Here is a 21787-nt window from a genome sequence, read left to right as displayed (position 1 = left end):
CCTTCTCTGTGCCTCACACCTTGTGAGGATTAAATGAGCTAATACACATACGGTGCTCAGAAGAGGGCAGAGCGCAGAGTGGGTGCTCAATGAGTCATCATCATCGTCATCATCGTCACTGTCATTGCCTCCCTGGGGTCCTATTCCAACATGAGACGATCTGATTCCTCCCTCTTCCTTGTTCTGATCCCATAATCCCATAACCTGGTGAATTCAAGCTGCTCCTACTCTAACTTTCGTGAGTCTAAAACTCCAGGATTCAATGACTCTGAGATTCCGCGACTGCCAAGCTCGTGCCAGGCCGGGAATTGCGTGAATCTCCCGGCCACGTGTGCCAGCACAGGGGACGCCATGCCACCCACACCCCCACTTCAGAAAGCAAACACAACACACACTGCTTCTCTCTCCCCACTGATATATTTGATAATTGTCCAGAACCAAGATGGCATCTGCCAGGGGGGTGAGAGGGAGTAAAAAAGAGCCCAGGGATGGGGCTGGGAGGGGGCTGGGAGGTAGGGGTGAGGAGAAGGAGGGGAGCAGAGACACAGAGAAGAGAGAGAGGAGAGAGGAGAGAGGCAGGGGGCGGGGGGCAGGGAGCCAGCCAGAGGGGTAGAGAGGGAGGGAGGCAGGGGATAACTTGAGGGGTGAGGCCAAGGTGGGGCCACCGGGAAATAGGGCCCTTCCCCCCAGAATACAAAATGGGGGGCACTGGAGGGTGCTGTCCTGGGCTGGGGCGGGGCAGGGACGGGCGATGTGATGGGGTGAGGTCAGTAGTAGGTTTCCTTCTCCACCCAACCTGGAGAGAGAGACAAAGGAGGAAAGACACAGAGACGGTAGAGACAGGCACGGAGAGAAAGAAGCACAAGCAGAGAGAGAGATGGCCGCACAGGAAGAGACCAAAAGGGACAGAGACACAGAGACACGCAGGAGACAGAGGGGAGGAGGCCCAGAGAGACAGGACGAAGGGAGAGTTGGCAAGATGATCGGGGGACAACACAGGAGAGAGATGCGGGGGAGACAGAGCGCGGTCAGCTCGGAGAGGTCACCATAGGGCTTCCCCTGCCGCCCCCTCCAGCTGCCCCTCCTGCCCCCCCAGCCTTCCCCCTCCGCCCCGGAAGCCCCCTCACCCCCAGGGTTCCTGCGCAGGATGAGTTTGCGGATTTCGTCGTAGACAAAGATGAGGAAGCTGTAGGGGAAGGCACAGAACCACCAGCTGGGCCTGCAGAGACAGGGGAGCAGGAGGGTGTCACTGTGGGGCTGTGATGGGGACACAGGCAGAGGCACAGTCCCAGAGGGCAGGAGGGGTCACACGGGGGGCTCTCGACCCTTTGTCCCCACAGCTGAGGGATGCCCTGGCTATGGCCGGGCTGGGGTGTGCAGAGCGCCCCACTCTGAGGACGTCCCAGAGAAGGGCATCGGAACAGAGATGGGGGGACACAGAGGAGGCATCCAGAGAGACATCAGGAGAGGTGGGGCCTGAGAGCCACGGCTGAGGCCCCAGCCCGTGAGGACATCCCACAGGAAAGGCTCCTCAGAGGATCTGGAGCTGGTAGCGTGGGTCCTAGGGGGCGAGGGGCACTCACTTGAGAGGGTACATGCGCAGGGCCACATCCATGCCAGGGCAATAGGACAGGAAGGCAGCGAGGGCCGTCTCCTCAAACAGCCCGAAGATCAGGATCTTGTTCCTGGAGGCACAGGCAGGGCTGGAGCCGGAGAACCCGCCCCAGCTCCCCCGCCCCAGCTCCCCCGCCCCACAGAGACAGAGGTAGGTGGAGAGACACAGACATGGAGACACACAGAGACAAAGACAAAGAGAGACAGAGGCGAAGACAGATCAGGGAGATGGCGCCACCCAGGGATAAAGCCAGAAAGAAACAGCGGCAGACACACAGGCAGGAAGGCGTACACAGAGGTTGAGCAGATCTGGAGAGGGACCCAGTGACGCCCCCCCCCCCCCCCGCCACCCCGCCACACACACACACATAGAGAGACAGACTAAGAGAGAATCCCAGACAGACGTGATCACCCGAGAGAAAACAACTCAGAGGCAGAAACCGAGACCGAAGAATGAGGGGAGGGACAGACAGACACACAGACAGGACAGACAGCGGCGCCCCAGGCCGCAGCCCTCACTTCATGCCCTGCTGGAAGACAGAGTTTCTGCGGGTCTTGCAGATGATCAGGTCCGCCCACTGGACGACTACGATGCTCACGAAGAAGGCTGTGTGGCACGTGAACTCCACCACTTTCCTCTGCTCGTACGTCTGTGGGAGGATGACGAGTGTGCAAGACAGCAGTTAGTGTGGCCGCAGCCCGGCCCCCAGCCCCAGCCCCCAGCTCAGCCCACACACTCCAGTCTGTGTCCCTGCTTGGGGCCCCAAGGCAAAGCGGGGACTCTGTTCAGATGGGGTCCCCAGGGCCTCAGACGTGTCTCCCCTTGTTGGCTCGGAGCCCCGCGGGAGGAGTCAGTGGATGTACAAGAAAGGAGAGAGGTTAATGTGACCTCAGTCATCGGCCAGGGATCAGGGACCCCGTGGGCCTCCTGAGGGGATGGGTGGACATCGGCCAGGCTTTGAAGGGACAGACAGAGATAGGGAAGAAGGCAGCAAAAGTGACTTGTCTGGTGGGGCACAGCGCGTGGCCAACGGACACAAGGACCGCAGTGGGCTGGGCCAAGGGCACCAGAAGGCCCTGCATGCACAGCGAGGGTCTTGATGCTGCCCTTGGGGCAGAGGGGCCATTGTAGAAAGCGGCCCGTGCAAGGCTGGGACAGCGGGCCCTGGACTCCTACTGTGGGCAGAGACGCTGACTGGGAGGCCCCGCCATGCTGTGGGGCCCAGCTCCACTCACCCACTGCTGTCCATAACTGTCCTCCAGGTCATTGACTGTGCGGTCATCCCAGTTCAGCCGGATGCCCACCAGGTTGCCAGGCAAGAAGCCGTTTTCTGCCAGGATCACAAAGTAGGAGAAGAAGCCGCCGAGAGCCTGGATCATTCCTGGGGAGAGGAGAGAAGGAAGATGAGGAGAGGCTCAGGTGGGGGCCGGCAGCCAGTCCAGTGCCCCTCCCAGGCCCCTTGGGACCCCCACCAGGAGGATGGTGGGCTACCCCAATCCACTTGCCTGAGCATCATCTGGGGTTGGGCTCCCAGAGGGCAACCTGAGGGTGGTACCTGGTGGTGAGCACCTGAAATGGGCCACCTGGGACAGGAGCCTCAGGGAGGGGCTTTCCTGAGATGGACACCTGGAGGCTTCCCCTCACCTGGCCCAGGCCACCTGAACATCAGGAAATCCCTGAGGACCCCCGGGCTTGAGTCTGACTGGCCCCTCACACATGTATGACCTCGCCAGGTCTCTGACCACGGCGGTGAAGCCTCTGCTTGCTGGGACACTCCCAGCAACACAGAGCTCAGCACCTGTGAGGCTCGGCACACATGGTCTCCAGCAGCAGGTTGAGGGGGAGGCAGACAGGGATGGGGCTCACTCCTGCCTTCAGGGTTCACAGGCTGGCCTTGCCCTTCCCATCAGGAAGGTGGGTGGAGCAGTGGGTCCTGGAGTCACCAGCCTGGGGCCAACCCTGATCTGCCATTCAGGGTGCCATGTGCTCCCCAGAGGCACCCCCCAGGCCTTTCCTTCACCTATCCTGGCCCCGCCTTGGTGACCATCACCTATCTGTCAGATACTCCTTCCAAACCTCCAGCACTATGCCCCACTTCCAGTCTACTCAGCCAACACAGTTTCTCTGCATCCACTGTGGGCCAGGCCCTGCTCCAGGCCCAGGGCATCTGGCCGTAAACAAGGCAGGGTCCCCGGGTGCTCACCAATCTGCCCGTAGGCCATGCTGATGAGCCTCTCGTTGACCAGTTTGTCCGTGCGTGGGTTCCTGGGCTGTCTCTTCATGATGTCGCTCTCGGCAGCTTCGTACGCCAATGAGATGGCAGGGACCTGGGCAGGAGAGGCCAGGTGAGCCGGGGATGGGGGGACCCTGCCCTCCCAGGGCCCAGGGGTGCTCGAGGCTCACCATGTCGGTGCCCAGGTCGATGCAGAGGATGGTGATGGTGCCCAGAGGCAGTGGGATGTTGGCCATGATGAACAGCAGGAAGGGTGTGATCTCGGGGATGTTGCTGGTCAGAGTGTAGGCGATGGATTTCTTCAGGTTGTCAAAGATCAGGCGGCCTGTGGCGGGGGCAGGCTCAGACCTCGGGCACCCACACCCCCTCTGCCCCTTCCCTGCCAGTCTGTGCATCCTTTCTAGTCCATCCCCCCACCTGCCAGCCTTTCCATACAAATGTCCAACCATGTCGCCCCTGTTGAAACATTCTTGACATACAACCACTTTGGAAGGCTGTTTGGCAGTTCCTATTGAAGTTAAACGTCCCCCTACCCATGGACCCAGTCATCCTACTCCTAGGGTTATACCCAAGAGAAATGAGTGCTTACGTCCATCAAAAAGCAAGTACAAGAATGTTCACTGTAGCATTAGCCAAAAGAGCCAAAAACCAGAACTGACCCCAATGTCCATCAACAGGTGAGTGGAATAAAACTGTAGTCCATCCATACAGTGGAACACTGCTCAGCAAGAAAAATGAACCAGCTGCTGACACACCCAACTCCATGCATGAATCTCACAGATGTTACGTTGAGTAAAAAAGCCAGACATACTGGCTTTATACTGCATAAAACAGTTCATACTGTAGTCCATACAGATGAGTTTCACAACTAATCTATGGCACTAAAAGTCGGGAGAGTAGTTATTTCCGGGAGGAGACCTGACAAAACCCTCATGAGGGGCTGGAAATGTTCTCTATCTTGATCGGGGTCTGGAGGTTGTATGGGTGTGTACGTGTGTAAAAAGTCATCGAGCTGCCCAACTTACTGTATATATGTCATATCGCAATAAACATTCAACCAGGACAGTGTGTATAAAATAAAAAGAAACTAAAGATGAACTCAGACAGCCCCTCCCTCCACCTTCTCCTGTGTATTGAGAGGTATGAGCAACAAGATATGGCATTAAGAAGGAACAGAAAGGCAAGCTGCTCAGTGGTAAGGATGGTTTGATTGCCTTTGTGTAAAAATAAGCGTTCATGGGGCTGGCCCGGTGGCGCAGTGGCTAAGTGCGCACATTCCACTTTGGCAGCCCACAGTTCTCTGGTTCGGATCCCGGGTGCAGACCTACGCACTGCTTGTCAAGCCATGCTGTGGCAGGCATACCACATAAAATAGAGGAAGATGGGCACAGATGTTAGCTCAGGGCCAGTCTTCCTCAGCAAAAAGAGGAGGATTGGTGGCAAATGTTAGCTCAGGGTAATCTTCCTCAAAAAAATAAATAAATAAGTGTTCATACCTGCTATTCCCTATCCCTGACATGCGTTGCTCTCCGCAAACTAGTGGTGTCTCATCCTAAAATATTTATGGGTGAAATGGTGACTTAAACGTGCTTCAGTGTAATCCAGCGTGTGATGGGGGCAGGGGGAGAGAGGTGAAACACGATCAGCCATGAGCTGGTGGAGCTGGGTGATGGGGGCATGGGGGTTCACTCTGCCATCCGCTCTGCTTCTGGGTATACCTGCAGTTTCCCCCACCAGAAGTTAAAGTTTGTGTTTGTCACTTCAGAGAGGCCTTCCTTGTCCACCCTGAATGGGAAGGACCCTGTTATTATCTGTCATAGCACCCTGCTTGTCACCACTTGTAATTATGTGGTTTTTTTAAAGATTGGCACCTGAGCTAACAACTGTTGCCAATCTTCTTTTTTCTTTCTTTTTTTTTTCTGCTTTATCTCCCCAAACCCCCCTGTACATAGTTGTATATCTTAGTTGCAGGTCCTTCTAGTTGTGGGATGTGGGACGCCACCTGAACGTGGCCTGACGAGCGGTGCCATGTCCGCGTCCAGGATCCGAACCCTGGGCCGCCACAGCGGAGCGCGCAAACTTAACCACTCGGCCAGGGAGCCAGCCCCTGTAATTATGTCATGTTACAATTTGTTTGTTAACTTGCTTCAGGCTGTCTCCCCCAGCTTCTTGAGGGCAAGGACCATGTCGGCCTCTGCTCACAGCTATATCTCCGGCACCCAGCACGATGCACAAGGCAGGTGCCAGTGCGTGCATCTGTGTGCGTGGGTATTGCTTACGCACACGAGAGGACATAGGGGTAAGAAGGGTTAACCATGGTGTCCTGGGACAGAGGGGACAAGGGATAATGGCATTCAAATTGACACTTTAGTCTCAGCTTTACTGTTTGGATTCTCTTTTATCCTGAATTATTTTCTACACTGGGGACATTTCAAATGAGAGCGAGAAACTGGGAGAAAACACACCACAGCATGAACAGTGATTATTTCTGGATGGTGAGGTTATGGGTGATTCCAATTTTCTTCTGAATGCTTTTCTTCATTTTCTATAATTATCATGAATTAGTTTGATGATCGGAATAAAATTAAATGTGCACAGGCCCCATCTGTGGCCACGTGGAGGCCCATCGGGCGGTGGTGCCCGTCGGCTCCGAGGCCTGGGCTCCCCGGCGTCCCCACCTCACGCTGCTTCACACCGCTGTGCCTTTGCACACTCAGTTTCCTCTGCCTGCTACTTCCTTCCCTGACACCACTCCATGTGAAAATTCCAACATGGCCCTCAGGGCTCAGCTCACCATCCCTGTCCCCACCAGAAGCTTCCTTGCCCCCTGACCCCAGGCTGGGTCAGGGGCCTCCTGAGGACTCCCGCAGGACTCTCTGTTTCCCCAATGCATTTATGAGTATTTTAAAAATACTTCCAAGTCCGCCTCGCCCACCGGACTGGGCCTGCGCTGTGACACAGACTCAGTAGTGTGTCAGCTCAGTCCTGTCCCCAGGGAGCCCTGGCCCCGTGGGGGAGGGAGACTAAAGACTGAAAAAGATAAGCTCAGACTCCCCCGGGGCCAGTGGGATTCCGTGGTCTTCCCACCCTGCATCCCACTGCAGCCCTGGCCTGTTCCCCTTGCCCTTCTTGGGCCTCATGCAAGGACCCCAGCCTCCAGGGCCACCTCTGGCCAACTCACCCTCTTCCACACCCGTGACAATGGAGGCGAAGTTGTCGTCCAGCAAAATCATGTCCGCTGCCTGCTTGGAGACGTCAGAGCCAGCAATGCCCATGGCCACGCCGATGTCGGCCTTTTTCAAAGCAGGCGAGTCATTCACACCATCCCCAGTCACAGCCACGATTGCTCCCTGGAGGGAGACAGGTGAGGATGACGCCCAGGGGTCTGGCCCCAGCCCCCTCCTCATCAAGAACCAGGAGTCCAGGCCCTGGGCCCCCTCCTCCAAGGCACCCAGCCCAAGCCGACCTGTCTCTGACAGCCCTCCACAATGATGAGCTTCTGCTGGGGGGACGTGCGGGCGAAGACGATCTCAGTGTGGTTCTGCAGGATCTCGTCGATTTGCTCAGAGGTGAAGTCCTTGAGGTCGGTGCCATGGATCACACAGGCCTTGGCATCCCTGGGAAGAGCAGAGAGAGGTCAGGACATCGGGGGAGAGGTGCAGCGAAGCCTGACGGACAGACTCACAGACAGGAGAGGCAGAGGAGCAGGCTCTGAGAGAAGGATGGGGTCTCTGGGGGTCAGAGACAAAGCAAAACTGGGGAGGAGGGGGGCTGCAGCAGGAGGGAGCCAGGGCAGATCTCAGGAAGGACTTTGGGACAGTGGAAGTAGAAGGACAGAGATATGCAGACAACCAGGCAAGAGAGACAGACACAGAGAGAGGCATGAAGACAGGAAAGCTGAGGAAGTCAGAACAGAGATGAGAGACAGAGACACAAAGGCAGACAGGAAGAGACAGCGATGGACACAGAGATACTGGATCTCGGTGAACCCTCCCAGGTGGGAATTACTAGTGGCCCATTTTAGAAAGGGGAAAACAGTCTCAGGAAGGCCAGATGACATGCCCTAGGTCACACAGCCCGAGGGTGGCTAAACCGGGATGAGAACCTACACCAGGCTGCCCATCCTCGAGTGTGGAGGAGGAACAGGATCCAGGTGCTGAGTCAACAGTGGAGGCCCAGAAGGAATGGGGACCGGGAGTCCCAGAGGGAACCTGGGCGGGGACAGAACCCTGAGCCGGGCGAGGCAGGGCTCACCGGGGGTTGACCTGGCTGACGGGAATGTTGAGCCGGGCGGCAATGTCCTCCACAGTCTCGTTGCCCTCGGAGATGATGCCCACACCCTTGGCAATGGCCTTTGCCGTGATGGGGTGATCGCCCGTGACCATGATGACCTGTAGGCATTGTTTGAGGATGGTCCAGACACACTGCTACCCCCTGGGGCCCTGGCCCTGCCTCCCCGTGCTGCCCCAGGCCACACCTTGATGCCTGCACTGCGACACTTGCCCACTGCGTCGGGGACAGCTGCCCGGGGTGGGTCGATCATGGACATGAGGCCCACGAAGCAGAGGTTGTCCGTGGTGAAGTTCACGTCGTCACAGTCGAAGGCGAAGCCCTTGGGGAACTGCTCCTCAGGCAGGTAATAGTGGCAGAAACCTGGTGGCAGGGACGGGGTGGGGCATGAGGGCTCCAGACTATGGCCTCCATGCCTCCTGCCCCATAGCTGCCAGCTGTGCAGGTCCCACAGTCAATCTCCCCACTCATGTCAACAGTCAGTCACCATTCATTTCCTAAAGATGCAGGAATTCCTCTCTCGTTCATTCATTCATTCATTCATTCATTCACAGTGCATTCTGGGAGGTGCTATTCTGAGCCAGGCTCTGGGCGGCATCATGCCCCTCCTTACCCACAAGGGGCCCCCAGAGCTGGCCCAGGCCCTGCCCCAACTGGGCCCCGCCCATGATGCGCACCAAGCACACGCTCGCCAAGGCCACCGAGCTCGAGGTAGGCGTTCTGGAAGGCCTCCTTCATCTCCTCGTCCAGCGGCTGCTCCTTGCCCTGGAGCAGGATGGTGGAGCAGCGGTCCAGGATGCGCTCTGGGGCACCCTTCATCACCAGCAGGTACCGGTTGTCGTTGGGGTCCTCGGTCTCGTGGATGGAGAGCTGTGGACAGAGCAGAGGGTGGGCGTGCCTGAGCCTCACAGGGACCTGGAGGCTGCCAACACCTGGCTGGGGGAGAAGACCGTCCCCATCCCCATCTAGAGCCATGAGGGCCAGGACAGACCAGCACCGGGCTCTGCAGAGGGCGCTGCCCAAACCTCTACCAGAGAGATCTTTATCTGTTTCTCAGACTCTCTCACAGAGATCTTTGCTCATCCCCTGCCCGCTTCTGTCTCTCTGTCTCACAGATGTTTTCGCCCCTCTGTGTCTCTCACAGAAATCTTGACCGACCGTCCTTCGGATTTGTGTCTCTCTCTGCCTCTCCCGATTCCCTCTCATCCCACATCTGACCTGTCATGGAATCTGATCGGCTGGTCTCTGAAATACACCTAGATTCTGGCCTCTTCCCACCACCCGCTTGCACCCCGGCTGGGCACCACCCTCTCTCATATGGAAAATCACAGCAGCCTCCACACTGAGTCCCCATTTCTGCCCTCCCCACCTGTGGGATTTCCTCCCCATGGCAGCCAAGAGGATCCTTAAAATATGTGAATCAGTGGGAAAGGGTGCAGCCACTTTGGAAAACAGTCTGGCAATTCCCCAAAAGGTCGAACATAGAATTACCACATGACCCAGCAATTCCCAGGTCCACACCCAAGAGCCATGCAAACTATGTCTACACAGACGCCCACACGTGAATGCGCATGCCAGCATTATTCCCAGCAGCCAAAAGGTACAAACAACCCAATGTCCATCTCCAGGTGACGGGATAGACAAAACAGGGACTACCCAGACAGTGGAATATTATTCAGCCATGAAGAGGAACAGAGCACTGATCCAGGCCACCACATGGATGGCCCTTGAAGACACTATGCTGAGTGAAAGAAGCTGGTTGTAAAAAACCCACACATTGCATGATTCCATTCATATGAAATGTCCAGAATAGGCAAATTCATTAGAGACAGAAAGTAGATTAGTAGTTGTTTAGGGCAGGGGAAATAGCGGGGTAGGGGAATAATAGCTAAGGAGTGGGGGATTTCTTTTTGAGGTGATGAAAATGTTCTAAAATTGGGTACATGATGGCAAATATCTGCGAATACACTAAAACTGTTGAGTTACATACTTTCAATGGAAGTTCTATGGTATGTGAATTACATCTTAATAAAGCTATTTTTAAAAATGTGAGTCAGCTCCCATCTCTCCTCTGCTTTGAGACTTCCCCTGCCCCCATGTTTCCCTCAGAGTCACACCTAAGTCCTCTCTGTCACCCAGGAGCTCGATGGGACCTGGCCGAGCATCCACTGCCCTCACTTGCCACCACACTCCCTGGCCCACTGCTCTGCCACACTGGCTGCCTGGCTATTGTTCAGAAACATCAACACATTCCTGTCTCAGGACCTTTGCACATGCTGTGCCTGCTGCCTGGAACAATCTTCCCGTAGACACCTGCAGGGCTCCTCCCTCAGCACGATGACCAGCCAACATATTCTGTACTTCCTCCTGCCTTTGCCACTGTCTGTCTTCTAGCACTAGAGAGGAAGTTCCATGAGAGGAAGAACTTCACTGTTTTGTCCACTGCCATATGTACCCCCAGCACCTTAAACATGTGCCTGCACATGGTTGCTGCTCAGAAAAATATCTGTTGAATGAATGAAAGAGATCTCTGGCTGGTGCCCACGCTCTGCTGCAGGAAGATCTTTACTGCCCTGCCTCCCACTCCAACACAGGCCTTGCTTTCACTCCCCGTCTGCCTGTTCCTCTCCCCACTGCGTGGATACTCTTACTCCCATTCTACAGATGAGGAAACTGAGGCTCTGGGAAGATTAGTAACTTGCCCAAAGCAGGAGGGCAGTGTGGCCGAAATGACCGCTTACAGGCATCATAGAGAAACTGAGGTGCAGGCTGGCTCCCCCGGGGGGCCCAGAGTACCTGGTATTTGTTGGTGGAGTTGAAGGGAATCTCGGCCACTTTCTTGTTGCGTTCGCGCATCAGCTTCACGGAGCCAGAGGACAACTCGATGCACTTGAGCAGGGCAGACTCGGAGGCGTCCCCGGCCACATCCCTCTGTGGGGAGAGGGCTGTCAGGGTGGAGCCATGGGGGGGGGTGGCACGGGCAGGGCCACGGGGAGGCGGGCGGCCCACCCACCTTGAGCACAGGGATGTTGTCCTGACCACCCTTGAAGACGGCACGATTGCAGAGCCCGGCGATGTGGGACAGGGCCACCCAGGTGTGTGAGCTCTTGTCGAACGAGGTTCCTGAAGGAGGCGCGTGTCATGGCCGGGGATGCCTTGGGGCCAGGCCCCCTCGGTCCTGCTCAGACCCTACACTTACCGGACTGGTCCTCAGTGGTGTCGGCCTCGTGGATCTGGTTGTCGAACCACATGTGGGCGACCGTCATGCGGTTCTGGGTGAGGGTCCCTGTCTTGTCAGAGCAGATGGTGGAGGTGGAGCCCAGGGTCTCTACAGCCTCCAGGTTTTTCACCAGGCAGTTCTTCCGAGCCATGCGCTTGGCAGTCAGTGTCAGACACACCTGGGGGCGTGCAAGGACAGGCAAGTGACAGGTAGAGCCCAGCAGCAGGGTTGGACCAGCAATGTGAGTGCCAACAACTCAACTGCCCAGCCCAGAGAGAATCCTGGTGTCCTGCAATGAATAGAGTGTCACCCAGCAATCCCACCCAGACCTACAGACCAACAGAAATGGGCCCAGACACGCCCCAAAAGACATGTGCTTGAGTGTTCATAGCAGCAACACTTATATTAGTCCCAAACCGGAAACAACCCAATGCCCACTAACAGCAGAAAGGATAAAGAAATTGTGGAGTAAAAGATGGAATCCTATAGAGCAGTGAAAAAGAACAAGCTACTGCTGCCCACAACCACCTGGATAAAGTTCGAGAACATCATCCTCAGCAAAAAGCATCAGCAGAAATGAGGGTCCGTACTGAATTACACCCTATCAACAGAATACACTGTTAGAAGCCAGGATATGGGTTACCCTTGGGTTGGGGGGTAGGGGCTGGACAACGTCTTGAGGGGGCTTCTAGGGAACTCCATCTGGGTGCAGCCGACATGGGGCGTGTTCAGTTTGCCCCACACATCAGGTTTTACATTCATATATGCAAGACTTCGTGTGTACGTTGTATGTCAGTAAAAAGCCTCTGACTTAGAATAGCTTTGAATATGCTAATACGGACAACTGTGCAGGATATACTAAGCAAAAGAATCAGGGAGCAAAACAGTATCCTAGGACGCTCGCTTCTGGGTACCCTGAAAGCAACCTTTCACACACACCTGCGTCACGCCCACCTCTGCGGGGGAACAGTGCAGAGAGCGTCCTTCTGGAGCGGGACCATTAGTTTACTTTTTAACTATTTTAGCATGTGCTTTAGACTTTTTGCTGTGAAGGTGTACTTCTTAATTTTGTAAGTTAACTTAAAAAGTGATAGGATTGTTAGTCCTTTCCGTGCCTTGCAGTGTTTCTCAAGACTTTTGTTTGTTTTATTAATCAGGTCCCCTGAGGGTCAGAACCTTCCTCATTCAAGATCCAGGAGTTCAGCACTCAATGCCCAAGTTGCCCTTATCAAGAACACTGCAGTCCAGGCCCCCAGTCCCTCCTCCCTCACACCCAGGAGTCCGGGCCCCCAGCCCCTCCTCCCTCACACCCAGGAGTCCGGGCCCCCAGCCCCTCCTCCCTCACACCCAGGAGTCCGGGCCCCCAGCCCCTCCTCCCTCACACCCAGGAGTCCAGGTCCCAGCCCCTCCTCCCTCAGACACAGGAGTCCGGGCCCCCAGCCCCTCCTCCCTCAGACCCAGGGGTCCGGGCCCCCAGCCCCTCCTCCCTCAGACCCAGGGGTCCGGGCCCCCAGTCCCTCCTCCCTCAGACCCAGGAGTCCAGGCCCCCAGCCCCTCCTCCCTCAGACCCAGGAGTCCAGGCCCCCGGCCCCTCCTCCCTCAGACCCAGGAGTCTGGGTCCCTAGTCCCTCCTCCCTCAGACCCAGGGCCTTACAGTGACAGTGGCCAGCAGGCCCTCTGGGACATTGGCCACAATGATGCCGATGAGGAAGATGACAGCCTCGAGCCAGGTGTATCCAAGGATGAGGGAGAGGATGAAGAAGGAGACACCCAGGAAGACAGCCACACCAGTGATAAGCTGGATAAAGTGCTCAATCTCGATGGCGATGGGTGTCTTGCCCACCTCCAGGCCTGAAGCCAGGGTGGCAATGCGGCCCATGACAGTGCGGTCACCTGTGGCCACCACCACTCCCCGAGCTGTGCCTGTGGGGCCAGAGGGGATCAGGCTGATATGGGGGTTCCGAGGGACCTGCGCCCCTGATACACATCCCTCTGTGTGGACCAGCTCTGCCTCAACCTGGGTACCCCCACCGCTCCCGCCTCACCTTCCACGCAGTTGGTGGAGAAGAAGGTGATGTTCCGAGTCTCCAAGGGGTTGTCGTGCGTGCAGTCGGGAGAGCGGGTCTGGGGTTCTGATTCGCCGGTCAGGGAGGAGTTGTCCACCTGGGGACAGGTGTGAAGGAGAGAGGGCTCAGCCCTGGACCTCGGACAGGGGGCATTCATCCAGAGGAGATTTCAAGATTTTTGTTTGTTTGTTTGTTTTGTTAACGAGGTCTATGTTCATGAAGCTGAGGCCTGTGTCCCTGGAGGTCACAGCCAGAAGTCTGGGTGCTTGGGTGGGTGGGTGGTGTCTAGGAGGGCAGAGGTTGGGCTTTTGAAAGTGGGGAGAGTACATGACTTGCCCAGGTCTGAGGTACCTGTCGGTCTGAGGTTTGGGGGTGGGGGGTCTGGACTCCTGGGTCCCGGGGGAGGAGGGGCTGGGGGCCTGGACTTCTGGGCCACTCCAGGAAGGGCAGAGCTGGGCCCCAGGCCCCAGGCCCACCTTGCAGCCATGGGCTGAGATGATGCGCAGGTCAGCCGGGACTCGGTCTCCGCCCTTGATCTCCACCAGGTCCCCGACCACCACCTCCTCAGCGTTCACCTGCATCTTCTCACCTTCTCGGATCACCAGGGCTTGCTGGGGGCGGCATAGAGAAGAGTGACCTCCCAGCTCCCTCTGCCTGGGGTCACTGGGCATGGCCTCGCCCACCTGTCCATCCCGACCTGGCCCTTCCTGGGCACCCCTCACCTGAGGCACCATGTTCTTGAAGGACTCCATGATCTTGGAGCTCTTGGCCTCCTGGTAGTAGGAGAAGCAGCCGGTGATGATGACTACGGCCGCCAGCACAATGCCCAGGTACAGCTGCGGGGAGGTGCAGGGTCACGGCCCGTCCCCGAGCCGCTCCCCCCGCCCCGCCCCGCCCTGCCCTGAGATTCGTGGAATCTGGGAAGGGAGCTTTGAGTCAATGGGGGTCTGCATTTGTGTATCTGATTCCAGTTTGTGTCCATTTGAGGGTCTGTGTGTCTGAGCCTCTCTTGTCTATGTGTCTGTCTGCCTGTCCATGTTTGAGTCCCTCTTTCTGAACATGGTGTGTTTGAGTCTCTGGTGTGTCCATTTCTGTTTTGTGTGTCTATCTGTCTGTCTTCTGCCTGTGTTAGAGAATCTGAATGTATGCTATTGTCTGTCCATGTGTCTGTCTGTGCTTAGGTCAGTGTGTCTGTCTGTCTAACTGTCTGCCTGCCTGGCTTTAAATTTATGGGACTGTTTGTGTTCAAGACTCGATGTGTGGATCTCTGTCTCTCTCTGTTGGTCTGTCTGGGTCTGAGACTCTGTGTCTGTCTGTCCGCCTGTTTAGGTTTTAGTTTCTGAGAACACCGTCTGTCTGTGCTCGAGTCTCATGTCTGTCTGTCTGCAGGTTATGCTTACAACTCTGTGTGTTTGAGTTTCTGTGTCTATCAGTGCATGTCTGTGTCTGTCTGTGCCTGTGTGTCTGAACTAGATGGCCGTGTTTGAATCTGTGTCCAAGTGTGACTGTGTGCGTCGATTCTCTGCATATACGTATATGTGCATGCGTGCATGTGTGTGCGTGTGCGAGGATATCTATGTAGTCAGCATGTGGGTCTGTGTGTATAGGCATGGCATCTATTGAGACTGTCCCCTGTGTTGGGTGGATGGGTCCTGACATATCGACAGGAGGGTGTGCCTGGGTCTCTACATGAGTGCACTCACTCTTTGGGTATCTTTCAGGCCATGACCACCTGGTGGTGTCTCTCCCCAAGGCCACTGAAGTCACACAGCCTTGGGATAGACCCCCAGCTCACACGTCCTACTGTGTGACCTTGGACAAGTCATTTGGCCTTTCTGAGCCTTGGTTTTCCTTGTACTTTCCCTGGTTCTTTCACTGGGTGATTGTGAAAGTGGGATGAGAAAAAGTTGGAGAGTGGCCTTTGAAAAGTCTGAAGGGACAGGGGAAGTGGTGCATGCGTGTGTGTCCCTAAATGTATGGGTACTTTGCACAGGGCAGGGTGGAGGGCACTCACATTGTCACCAGAGGGATCATCTTCAGTACCCGCCTGGATGCCATAGGCCAGGAAGCAAAGGATGGCCCCAATCCACAGCAGGATTGAGAAGCCCCCAAAGAGCTGGCGGCAGAACTTGACCCACTCCGGGGTGGTAGGCGGTGGTGTGAGCGCGTTAGGCCCGTCCCGGGCCAGGATCTCCTGGGCTTTGCTGTGGGTCAGACCCTGGGGGACATAGGACTCATACAGAACCCTCCCTGAGCAACCCTGGCACCCCAACATTCCATGAGCATCCCCAGGCACCCAACCCCCAGCTCCTCCTCCCTCAGACCCAGGAGACCAGGCCCCCAGCCCCTCCTCCCTCAGGCCCTGCCGCACCTGCACACAGTCCGTGTTGTATTTCCGGCAGACCTCTTCTACTGACATCTTGTGCTCTGTCTGAGGAGCAGGAATTGGAGGGGAGGTGGGTGAGTGTGGAGGCCTTTCAGGGGGCGGGGTGGGGCCTGTTCTGGGAGGGTGTGTGGGTGCAGAGGGTGGGGCTTACCATAGCCACCTCCTTCTTGAGGTCGTCCAGATCCCGGCGCTCCTTGGTGCCCTTGTTCTTCTTGGGCGAGCCCTTGTCATCTTTCTTGTCCTGCGAGGTGGCGACACGATAGCTGTCAGAGCCACCAGACTGCGGGCGAGAAGGGGTTACAGGGGGACACCGGCCCTCCAAGCCCCGCTCTCACCCTGGCCTGCGTCTGTGCATCTGTGCATACCTGCCTCTCTGGGCAGGGGCGGGCTCTGGGGGGTCTCAGTCTGTCTCTCCAGGCCCGCCTGCCCCTCCCTGTCTCTGCCCGGTGTCTCTGGATGAGTTTCCCTTCTGACTCTGGGTGTCTCTTCAAACCCAGGAGTCTCATCTCTTCCAATTGACCTCACCATCTCTGGCTCCATGTGTCTCTGAGTCTCTGTCCCTGAGGGTCTCCATCTGGGGCTGTCTGTGCTTTTCTCTCTCTCTGTTTCTGCCCTCATCTCGGTGGGTCTCTCCCTGTTAGTCTATGTGTCTTTTTATCCCTGTGTTTCTCTTTCTGCCTCTTTCTTCCTCTTCCTGGGCCTGTCCAACCTTCCTGAGTGTGTGTCTCTTGCTATGTCTGTCTTTCTGTCTCTCTTTTTCTGTCTATGTGTGTCTCTCTCTCAATCTGTCTCTCCAGGTCTCTGTGCCTCTCTGTCTTATTGTTCTATCTCGCTCTGTTTCCTTCTACCTCTTTATCTCTCCATCGCTGTAATTCTGCCTGTCTCTCTGTCTCTCTGTGGCTGTTTCTCTCCCTGACCTCTCTCTCCTTCATCACTTTATGTTGTCTGTCCTTCTCTCTCTCTGTCTCTGAGTCTCTGGGTGTGTCTCTATGATTTTGTCTCTCTCTGATCTCTGGTTCTTTATGTCCCTGTTTCCATCTCTTGAACTATCTCTCCTGAGTCGGTCTCTCTGAGTCAGTGTATTGGGATCTCAGACTGCCTCAAAGTGTCAGTATTTTCTATCTCTATGTGTTTCTCCATCCTTACCTCTGCCTCTCTCTGTCATTGTGTCTGTCTTCACCCCTCAAGCTATCTCCTCTGTAATGCTTGGTGTGTCTCTCCCTGTCTCCTTCATTTCAACCACCTGGTTTGTCCATCTCTCACTGTCTCACTCGCGATCTTCCTCTCTATCCTTGTGTCTGTCTCTCTCCAGGTCCGTCTGCACGTTTCTGTCCTTCCAGCTCCAGGTCTCCCTGTGTGTCACTCTCTCTGTCTTCTCTGCTCGGCTCTTTTTCTGGGCTTCTCTCTCCAGCCTCACGGATGTCTCAGTTTCTGTCTCTCAAAGGACCCAGAAAATCATGGGAGACCCCACAGGTCTGGCAGGAATGGGAGGAAAGAGGACTCCAGGTGCTGGCCTCAGCTGGGACAGAAGCCCGGGAGGCGGCCAGCTGTGCACAGGGATGGTGGCCTGGCTGGACCTGCAGCCAGTCCTGAGGGCCTTGACCAACAAGCTGTGGGCCCTGGCCTCTCTCCTGGGGGCTGGTGGGAGCCATGGACAGGTTTGAACAAGGGGTGGGCACGGTCACGTCTCTGGAGGACAGACTAGGAGCTGGCCGGGATTTCGGGTACAGAAGATCAAGAGGCAGAGGCCCTGGGCCTGGCTGGAATGGGATGTGGTGTGAGGGGGAGCGATTGAAGTTCTAGTTTGGGGGCCTGGGCACATGGGGAGGGCAGTGTCCTCGGAGGCTGGCAGGAGGGGTGGGGCGAGGCTGGGTGCTGCTAGAGGGCCGCTGACAGATCCTGCAGGTCCAGGGCCAAGCAGAGATCCGCGGCTCAGCGCGGCTCAGTGCTAATCCCCTCGTGACCTTGGAGAGAGCTGAGCTGCCTGCTGGCTGCCCCCAGACCCGGAGGCTGAGCCTGGGGGCTACTGGAGGGGCTGCAGCCTGGAGGCCTGGGAACCTCTAAGAGGGTTGAAGAGGGTGGGAGGGAGGCTTGGCCCTGGGCCAGCCCTGCAGCTGCACTGCGTCTGACATGGAAGCACGGAGGCTTGGGGGACAGGGAAGACACTCCTCCACCCCCTGCACCAGGAGGGGTTTCAGCCTCCCCAGAGTGGTAGACCCCGGGTAGAGCGATGTGGAGATATAAGGTCATGGGGTCAAGTTGGAGAAATGGGGGCCTGGTAGGAGTAGGGGAAACCAGCTGCCTGCCTCTGAAACCTTAGGAGAGGCCAGGGAGCTGATGCTTGGGTCCCTGAGGGGCCTAGAGGTGGGGCCCCAGGCTCCTGGATCCTGGACTCTTGGTTCTGAGGGAGGAGGGCTTGGGTGTCTGGACCCCTGGGTCTGAGGGAGGAGGTGGCTGGGTCACCCCAGTCCCTGGCAGACAAGCCTTGGCTCCTGCTTGCCCTTGCTATGACCAGACTCCCTTGGGGGCGGGCTTCCATCTGTTGGAGGGGAGCCGAGGCTTTCCCAGTCGAGGCAGGAGGCCCAGATGGGCGCACTGCGGGGCGGGAGCACCTCCGAGGGTGGGGGACACGCCTGTCTTGATGCAGCCCGCCTCTGCGGCTTCTCGCCATTTTCCGCACTGTCCGCCTCCCCGATGCCTGCCAGCTCACGCAGCCTTGCACCTTGGCCAGCCTCTCCCTCTCCCTCTCAGGGTCTCTGGGGCTGTGATCTCTGAGCATTTCTCCCTCAACCTCCCCTTTTACTCTCTGCCTTCTCTTCCCATCATTCAGGCTGACTTTGATTGTCTCTGGATAGGAAATGTCTGTCCTGGGGTCTCCTCATCTCAGCCTCAGTTTCTCTCTTTGTCTTTCCATGTTTATGTCTTATCCATGTCTCTCTTTGTCTCTCTGCCTGTGTCTGACTCTTTCTTTGTCTCTTTCTCTCTGTCTCTTTCAGAGTGTCACTCTCTGTCTCTGTCCATTTCTCTCTGTCTTTCTGTATGTCTCTCTCTGCCTCTGTTTCCTATGTCTAAAGCACCTCACTTCTCCTCCTGTCCCCACTTCTTTTCCTAAGACCTGCCATGACCCTCCCTCTCAGGCCTCCTCTAAGGCATTTACCTTCAGACCTCTCCTCCCAGCTGCCCACAGCTTCCTCTCCCTCCATTCCACTTACCTGGAAGCCATCACTGACTCCCACCTCCCCCCTTCTCTCTCCCAGTCCTCTCCCCACCCAATTTTTCTCTCCATCCCCCTCCCCCTCCTCCATCCCTGGGCCCATCAGCCTTCATCCGCCATCTTTCTCCCCATCCCTCATATTCCTTCTCCATTAACCTCTCCATCCAGACCCCTCTCTCCATCCCTCCCAGGCCAGACCCCCCTTCCCCACTCCCCACCCCATGGCCCCGCCCCAGACATGAAGGGAGGAATCCAGGGCTGCGCAGGGGTCAGGTGGTCAGCCAGGGAAGGAGGCAGCATCTGTTGGAGAGACTCACAGACAGACAAGGACACACGGACACAGAGGCAAGGGCATATCCAGGCATGCACGATACCATCCCCCATCACGTATTTGCACATATACACCCTCAGCCAGGCACTCAGTCTCCCTGCCGTGGCTTTCCTGCAACTCCCAGCCCCCCATGTCTGCTCCCCCAGATTAGAGGCTGGACACACACACAGCCCCAGGCCACGCAGCACTGCAGAGCCCCCCCATCCAGGCCTGGAAGGAGAAAGAGAGGTCACCTGGTGTTCATCCCATAGCCTGGACCTGTCCTCACCCGGCCAAGGAAGCAGAAGGGCTTCAACACCCCCAGACACAAACACCAGCTCTCAGACACACCCAGACACGATTGCAGACAGTCAGACATAACCCAGGCCACACAATCGCAGGCAGACAGTGCTGGCAGGGCCCGACGGAGCCAGGAGCTCGCACACGCACACATGCACACGCACACGTACCGTCGAGCACGCATCGCACTAGGTCAGGCAGAGATGCCGAGGGCTGGTCCGTGCCCCTGCGAACCCTGCACACAAAGACACGCCGACATGCGCCACAGAGCCCCGCCAACCCGGGCGGCCCCGCGCACACACTCAGTCAGCGACACGACCACACAGACCGGCCGGGTCAGCCGTTCCATGGGTCCCGCAGACCTAGGTCCAGAAAGCAGAGGTCCCGGAGCCCCGGTCCTCAGCTGACACCAATGTCACTGGACCCACAATGTCACACACACGCACCGCCCGGCAGGCCCAAGCACCTACCCCCATCTTGGCGGCTCCGGGGGACAGGGGCGGGCAGGCGGGGCGGGGGCCGGGGCAGGGGCCTCAGGGCGGGCTCAGGCGCGGGCTGGAGCGGGGGGCCTCTGCAGCGCCCGTGCCTCGGTCCGCGCGTCCGTCGGTTGGTCTGGCAGCCCTACCGCACAGTCTGCGGCGGCCGCCGCCTCCGCCTCCTCATATGCCCGCGCCCGCGGGGGGGCCGGCGCCGGCCAATCAGGGGCGCCACCGCCCTGACGGATGGCCCGCGGCCCCGCCCCCGGTACTGCAGCTGTCCTCCCCGCCCCGCAGCCTCCGCAAAGTGGCGGCGCCACTGAGAAGGGGGAGCGCTGCGGGGGAGCGGGGGTCACCCCGGAGACCCCCGCGATGAGGGACTTGGAGACCCCTGCAATGTGGGGTGGCGCATCCGAGGATGGGGCGCTGAGGGAGACAGAGCCCTGGAAATCCCCTCATGGTGGGAGTGTGCCACCAGGGAGAGGGGTGCGCTGCGGGAGGTGGACACCGAGTTGGGGGAAAGCCCCGTAAACCACCGCAATAAGGCAGGAGGCCCAGAGCACCTCCCTCCGCAGCGAGGCAAGGGGGCTCCTGGAGACTGTGTGGGGGTGCTGTTCAGGAGGGGGAGTTGGAAGGAGCACAAAAGGCAAGGAAGACCCCCAAATGAGGAGGGGTGCTGCCGAGGGAGTAGCTCTGAGGCCCCCTCGCTGTGTGTGCCCCGCTCCCCACTATGGCAGAGTTATCCAACGAGACACATCACAGCCGAGGACCTCAGTGAGCATCAGGCTCACACACAATCATCACCCAGATACCCAGATGCTGGGGACACACACATACACCACCCCATCACAGACCACCACATATTCACAATCACATTCCACCACACCAGCTTGTACACTTACACACATACTACACTACCCCATTATACAACCCCAGAGACTCAGGAACACATAGAAATGAAACACACACAGCACACACACCTTGCATACCCCATCACACCACAACAGAATCACAATGGCAGTCATAGAGTGCCATGTGGATTAACACACCTCCTCAGAACACTGCATCACAGACACACACATCACATACTCCACCATACCTGGCCTTGTACCATCTCACATAGAGACCCATAACCATGCAACACACCAACCCAAAAACAAACACACATCCACACTCAGCACCATTGCACAACCACAGTCTCCACACTGCTTCCAGACACATGAGCCTTTGTAGATGCTTTTGCATGGTCACACAACATCATACACGCCATCACACACCCTCCTCTCCAGTATATCTGGGCACAGGCAAAGGCCTACAGTGCAAAATTGCCAAAACATTGCTAATTGTGAATGATAGACCAAAAGGTGCACACAGACTCACACATGGCACAATAATTCACAGAAACATCACACGACACCATCCCACACACCTCTTACACTACACATATCACGCATTGCGGTGCTCTCACATACACCTTTGTTGCACCTCCAAACACCCCAACACCCTACCCACAGGCTACATACATCCCATCTAGGTATGAGTGTGCACACACAGACACCCAGCTGGCACCCACACCTCAGGCCTCTCACATACACACAATACCCCATTAGCCACCCACTGGAGCCTGAGGAGTCATGGCCTCCCACCCTCACCCCTTTGTTCTATGAGGAACATCCC

The 21787-nt window shown here is 57.1% G+C and overlaps 1 protein-coding gene across 3 annotated transcripts; it reads right to left on the bottom strand.

Annotated features, from left to right (window-relative positions):
• Positions 1 to 398: 398 nt before the first annotated feature.
• Positions 399 to 20547, bottom strand: ATP1A3 (ATPase Na+/K+ transporting subunit alpha 3). 3 transcript variants are annotated; one of them, XM_070557935.1, is made up of 23 exons: positions 20105 to 20547; positions 15962 to 16051; positions 15796 to 15855; positions 15439 to 15642; positions 14147 to 14260; positions 13901 to 14035; positions 13404 to 13521; positions 13013 to 13281; positions 11338 to 11536; positions 11152 to 11261; positions 10935 to 11069; positions 8816 to 9008; positions 8326 to 8501; positions 8103 to 8239; positions 7315 to 7465; positions 7030 to 7198; positions 4019 to 4173; positions 3819 to 3942; positions 2851 to 2996; positions 2134 to 2264; positions 1584 to 1685; positions 1128 to 1219; positions 399 to 796 (listed from the first exon to the last, which is right to left on the bottom strand). In XM_070557935.1, exons 1-23 carry the CDS (start codon positions 20108 to 20110, stop codon positions 768 to 770), a joined length of 3045 nt encoding a protein of 1014 aa, XP_070414036.1. In that variant the 5' UTR covers positions 20111 to 20547; the 3' UTR covers positions 399 to 767. The 3 variants fall into 3 exon arrangements, with proteins under 3 accessions (XP_070414036.1, XP_070414035.1, XP_070414037.1); XM_070557934.1 differs by having other exon boundaries at positions 15962 to 16090; positions 20105 to 20330; XM_070557936.1 differs by lacking the exon at positions 20105 to 20547 and adding an exon at positions 19589 to 19794.
• Positions 20548 to 21787: the final 1240 nt, after the last annotated feature.

Source organism: Equus przewalskii, chromosome 9 (assembly GCF_037783145.1).
Source record: "Equus przewalskii isolate Varuska chromosome 9, EquPr2, whole genome shotgun sequence".
Classification (NCBI taxonomy): Eukaryota; Metazoa; Chordata; class Mammalia; order Perissodactyla; family Equidae; genus Equus; species Equus przewalskii.
This window is presented reverse-complemented; position numbering and strand designations above follow the sequence as displayed.

Coding starts and splice junctions, on each gene's coding strand:
- ATP1A3 (XM_070557934.1), bottom strand. Junction 15,856..15,961: donor TCAAGAAGGAGGTGGCTATG/GTAAGCCCCACC, acceptor CCTGCTCCTCAG/ACAGAGCACAAGATGTCAGT. Junction 11,262..11,337: donor CACCACTGAGGACCAGTCCG/GTAAGTGTAGGG, acceptor CGCCTCCTTCAG/GAACCTCGTTCGACAAGAGC.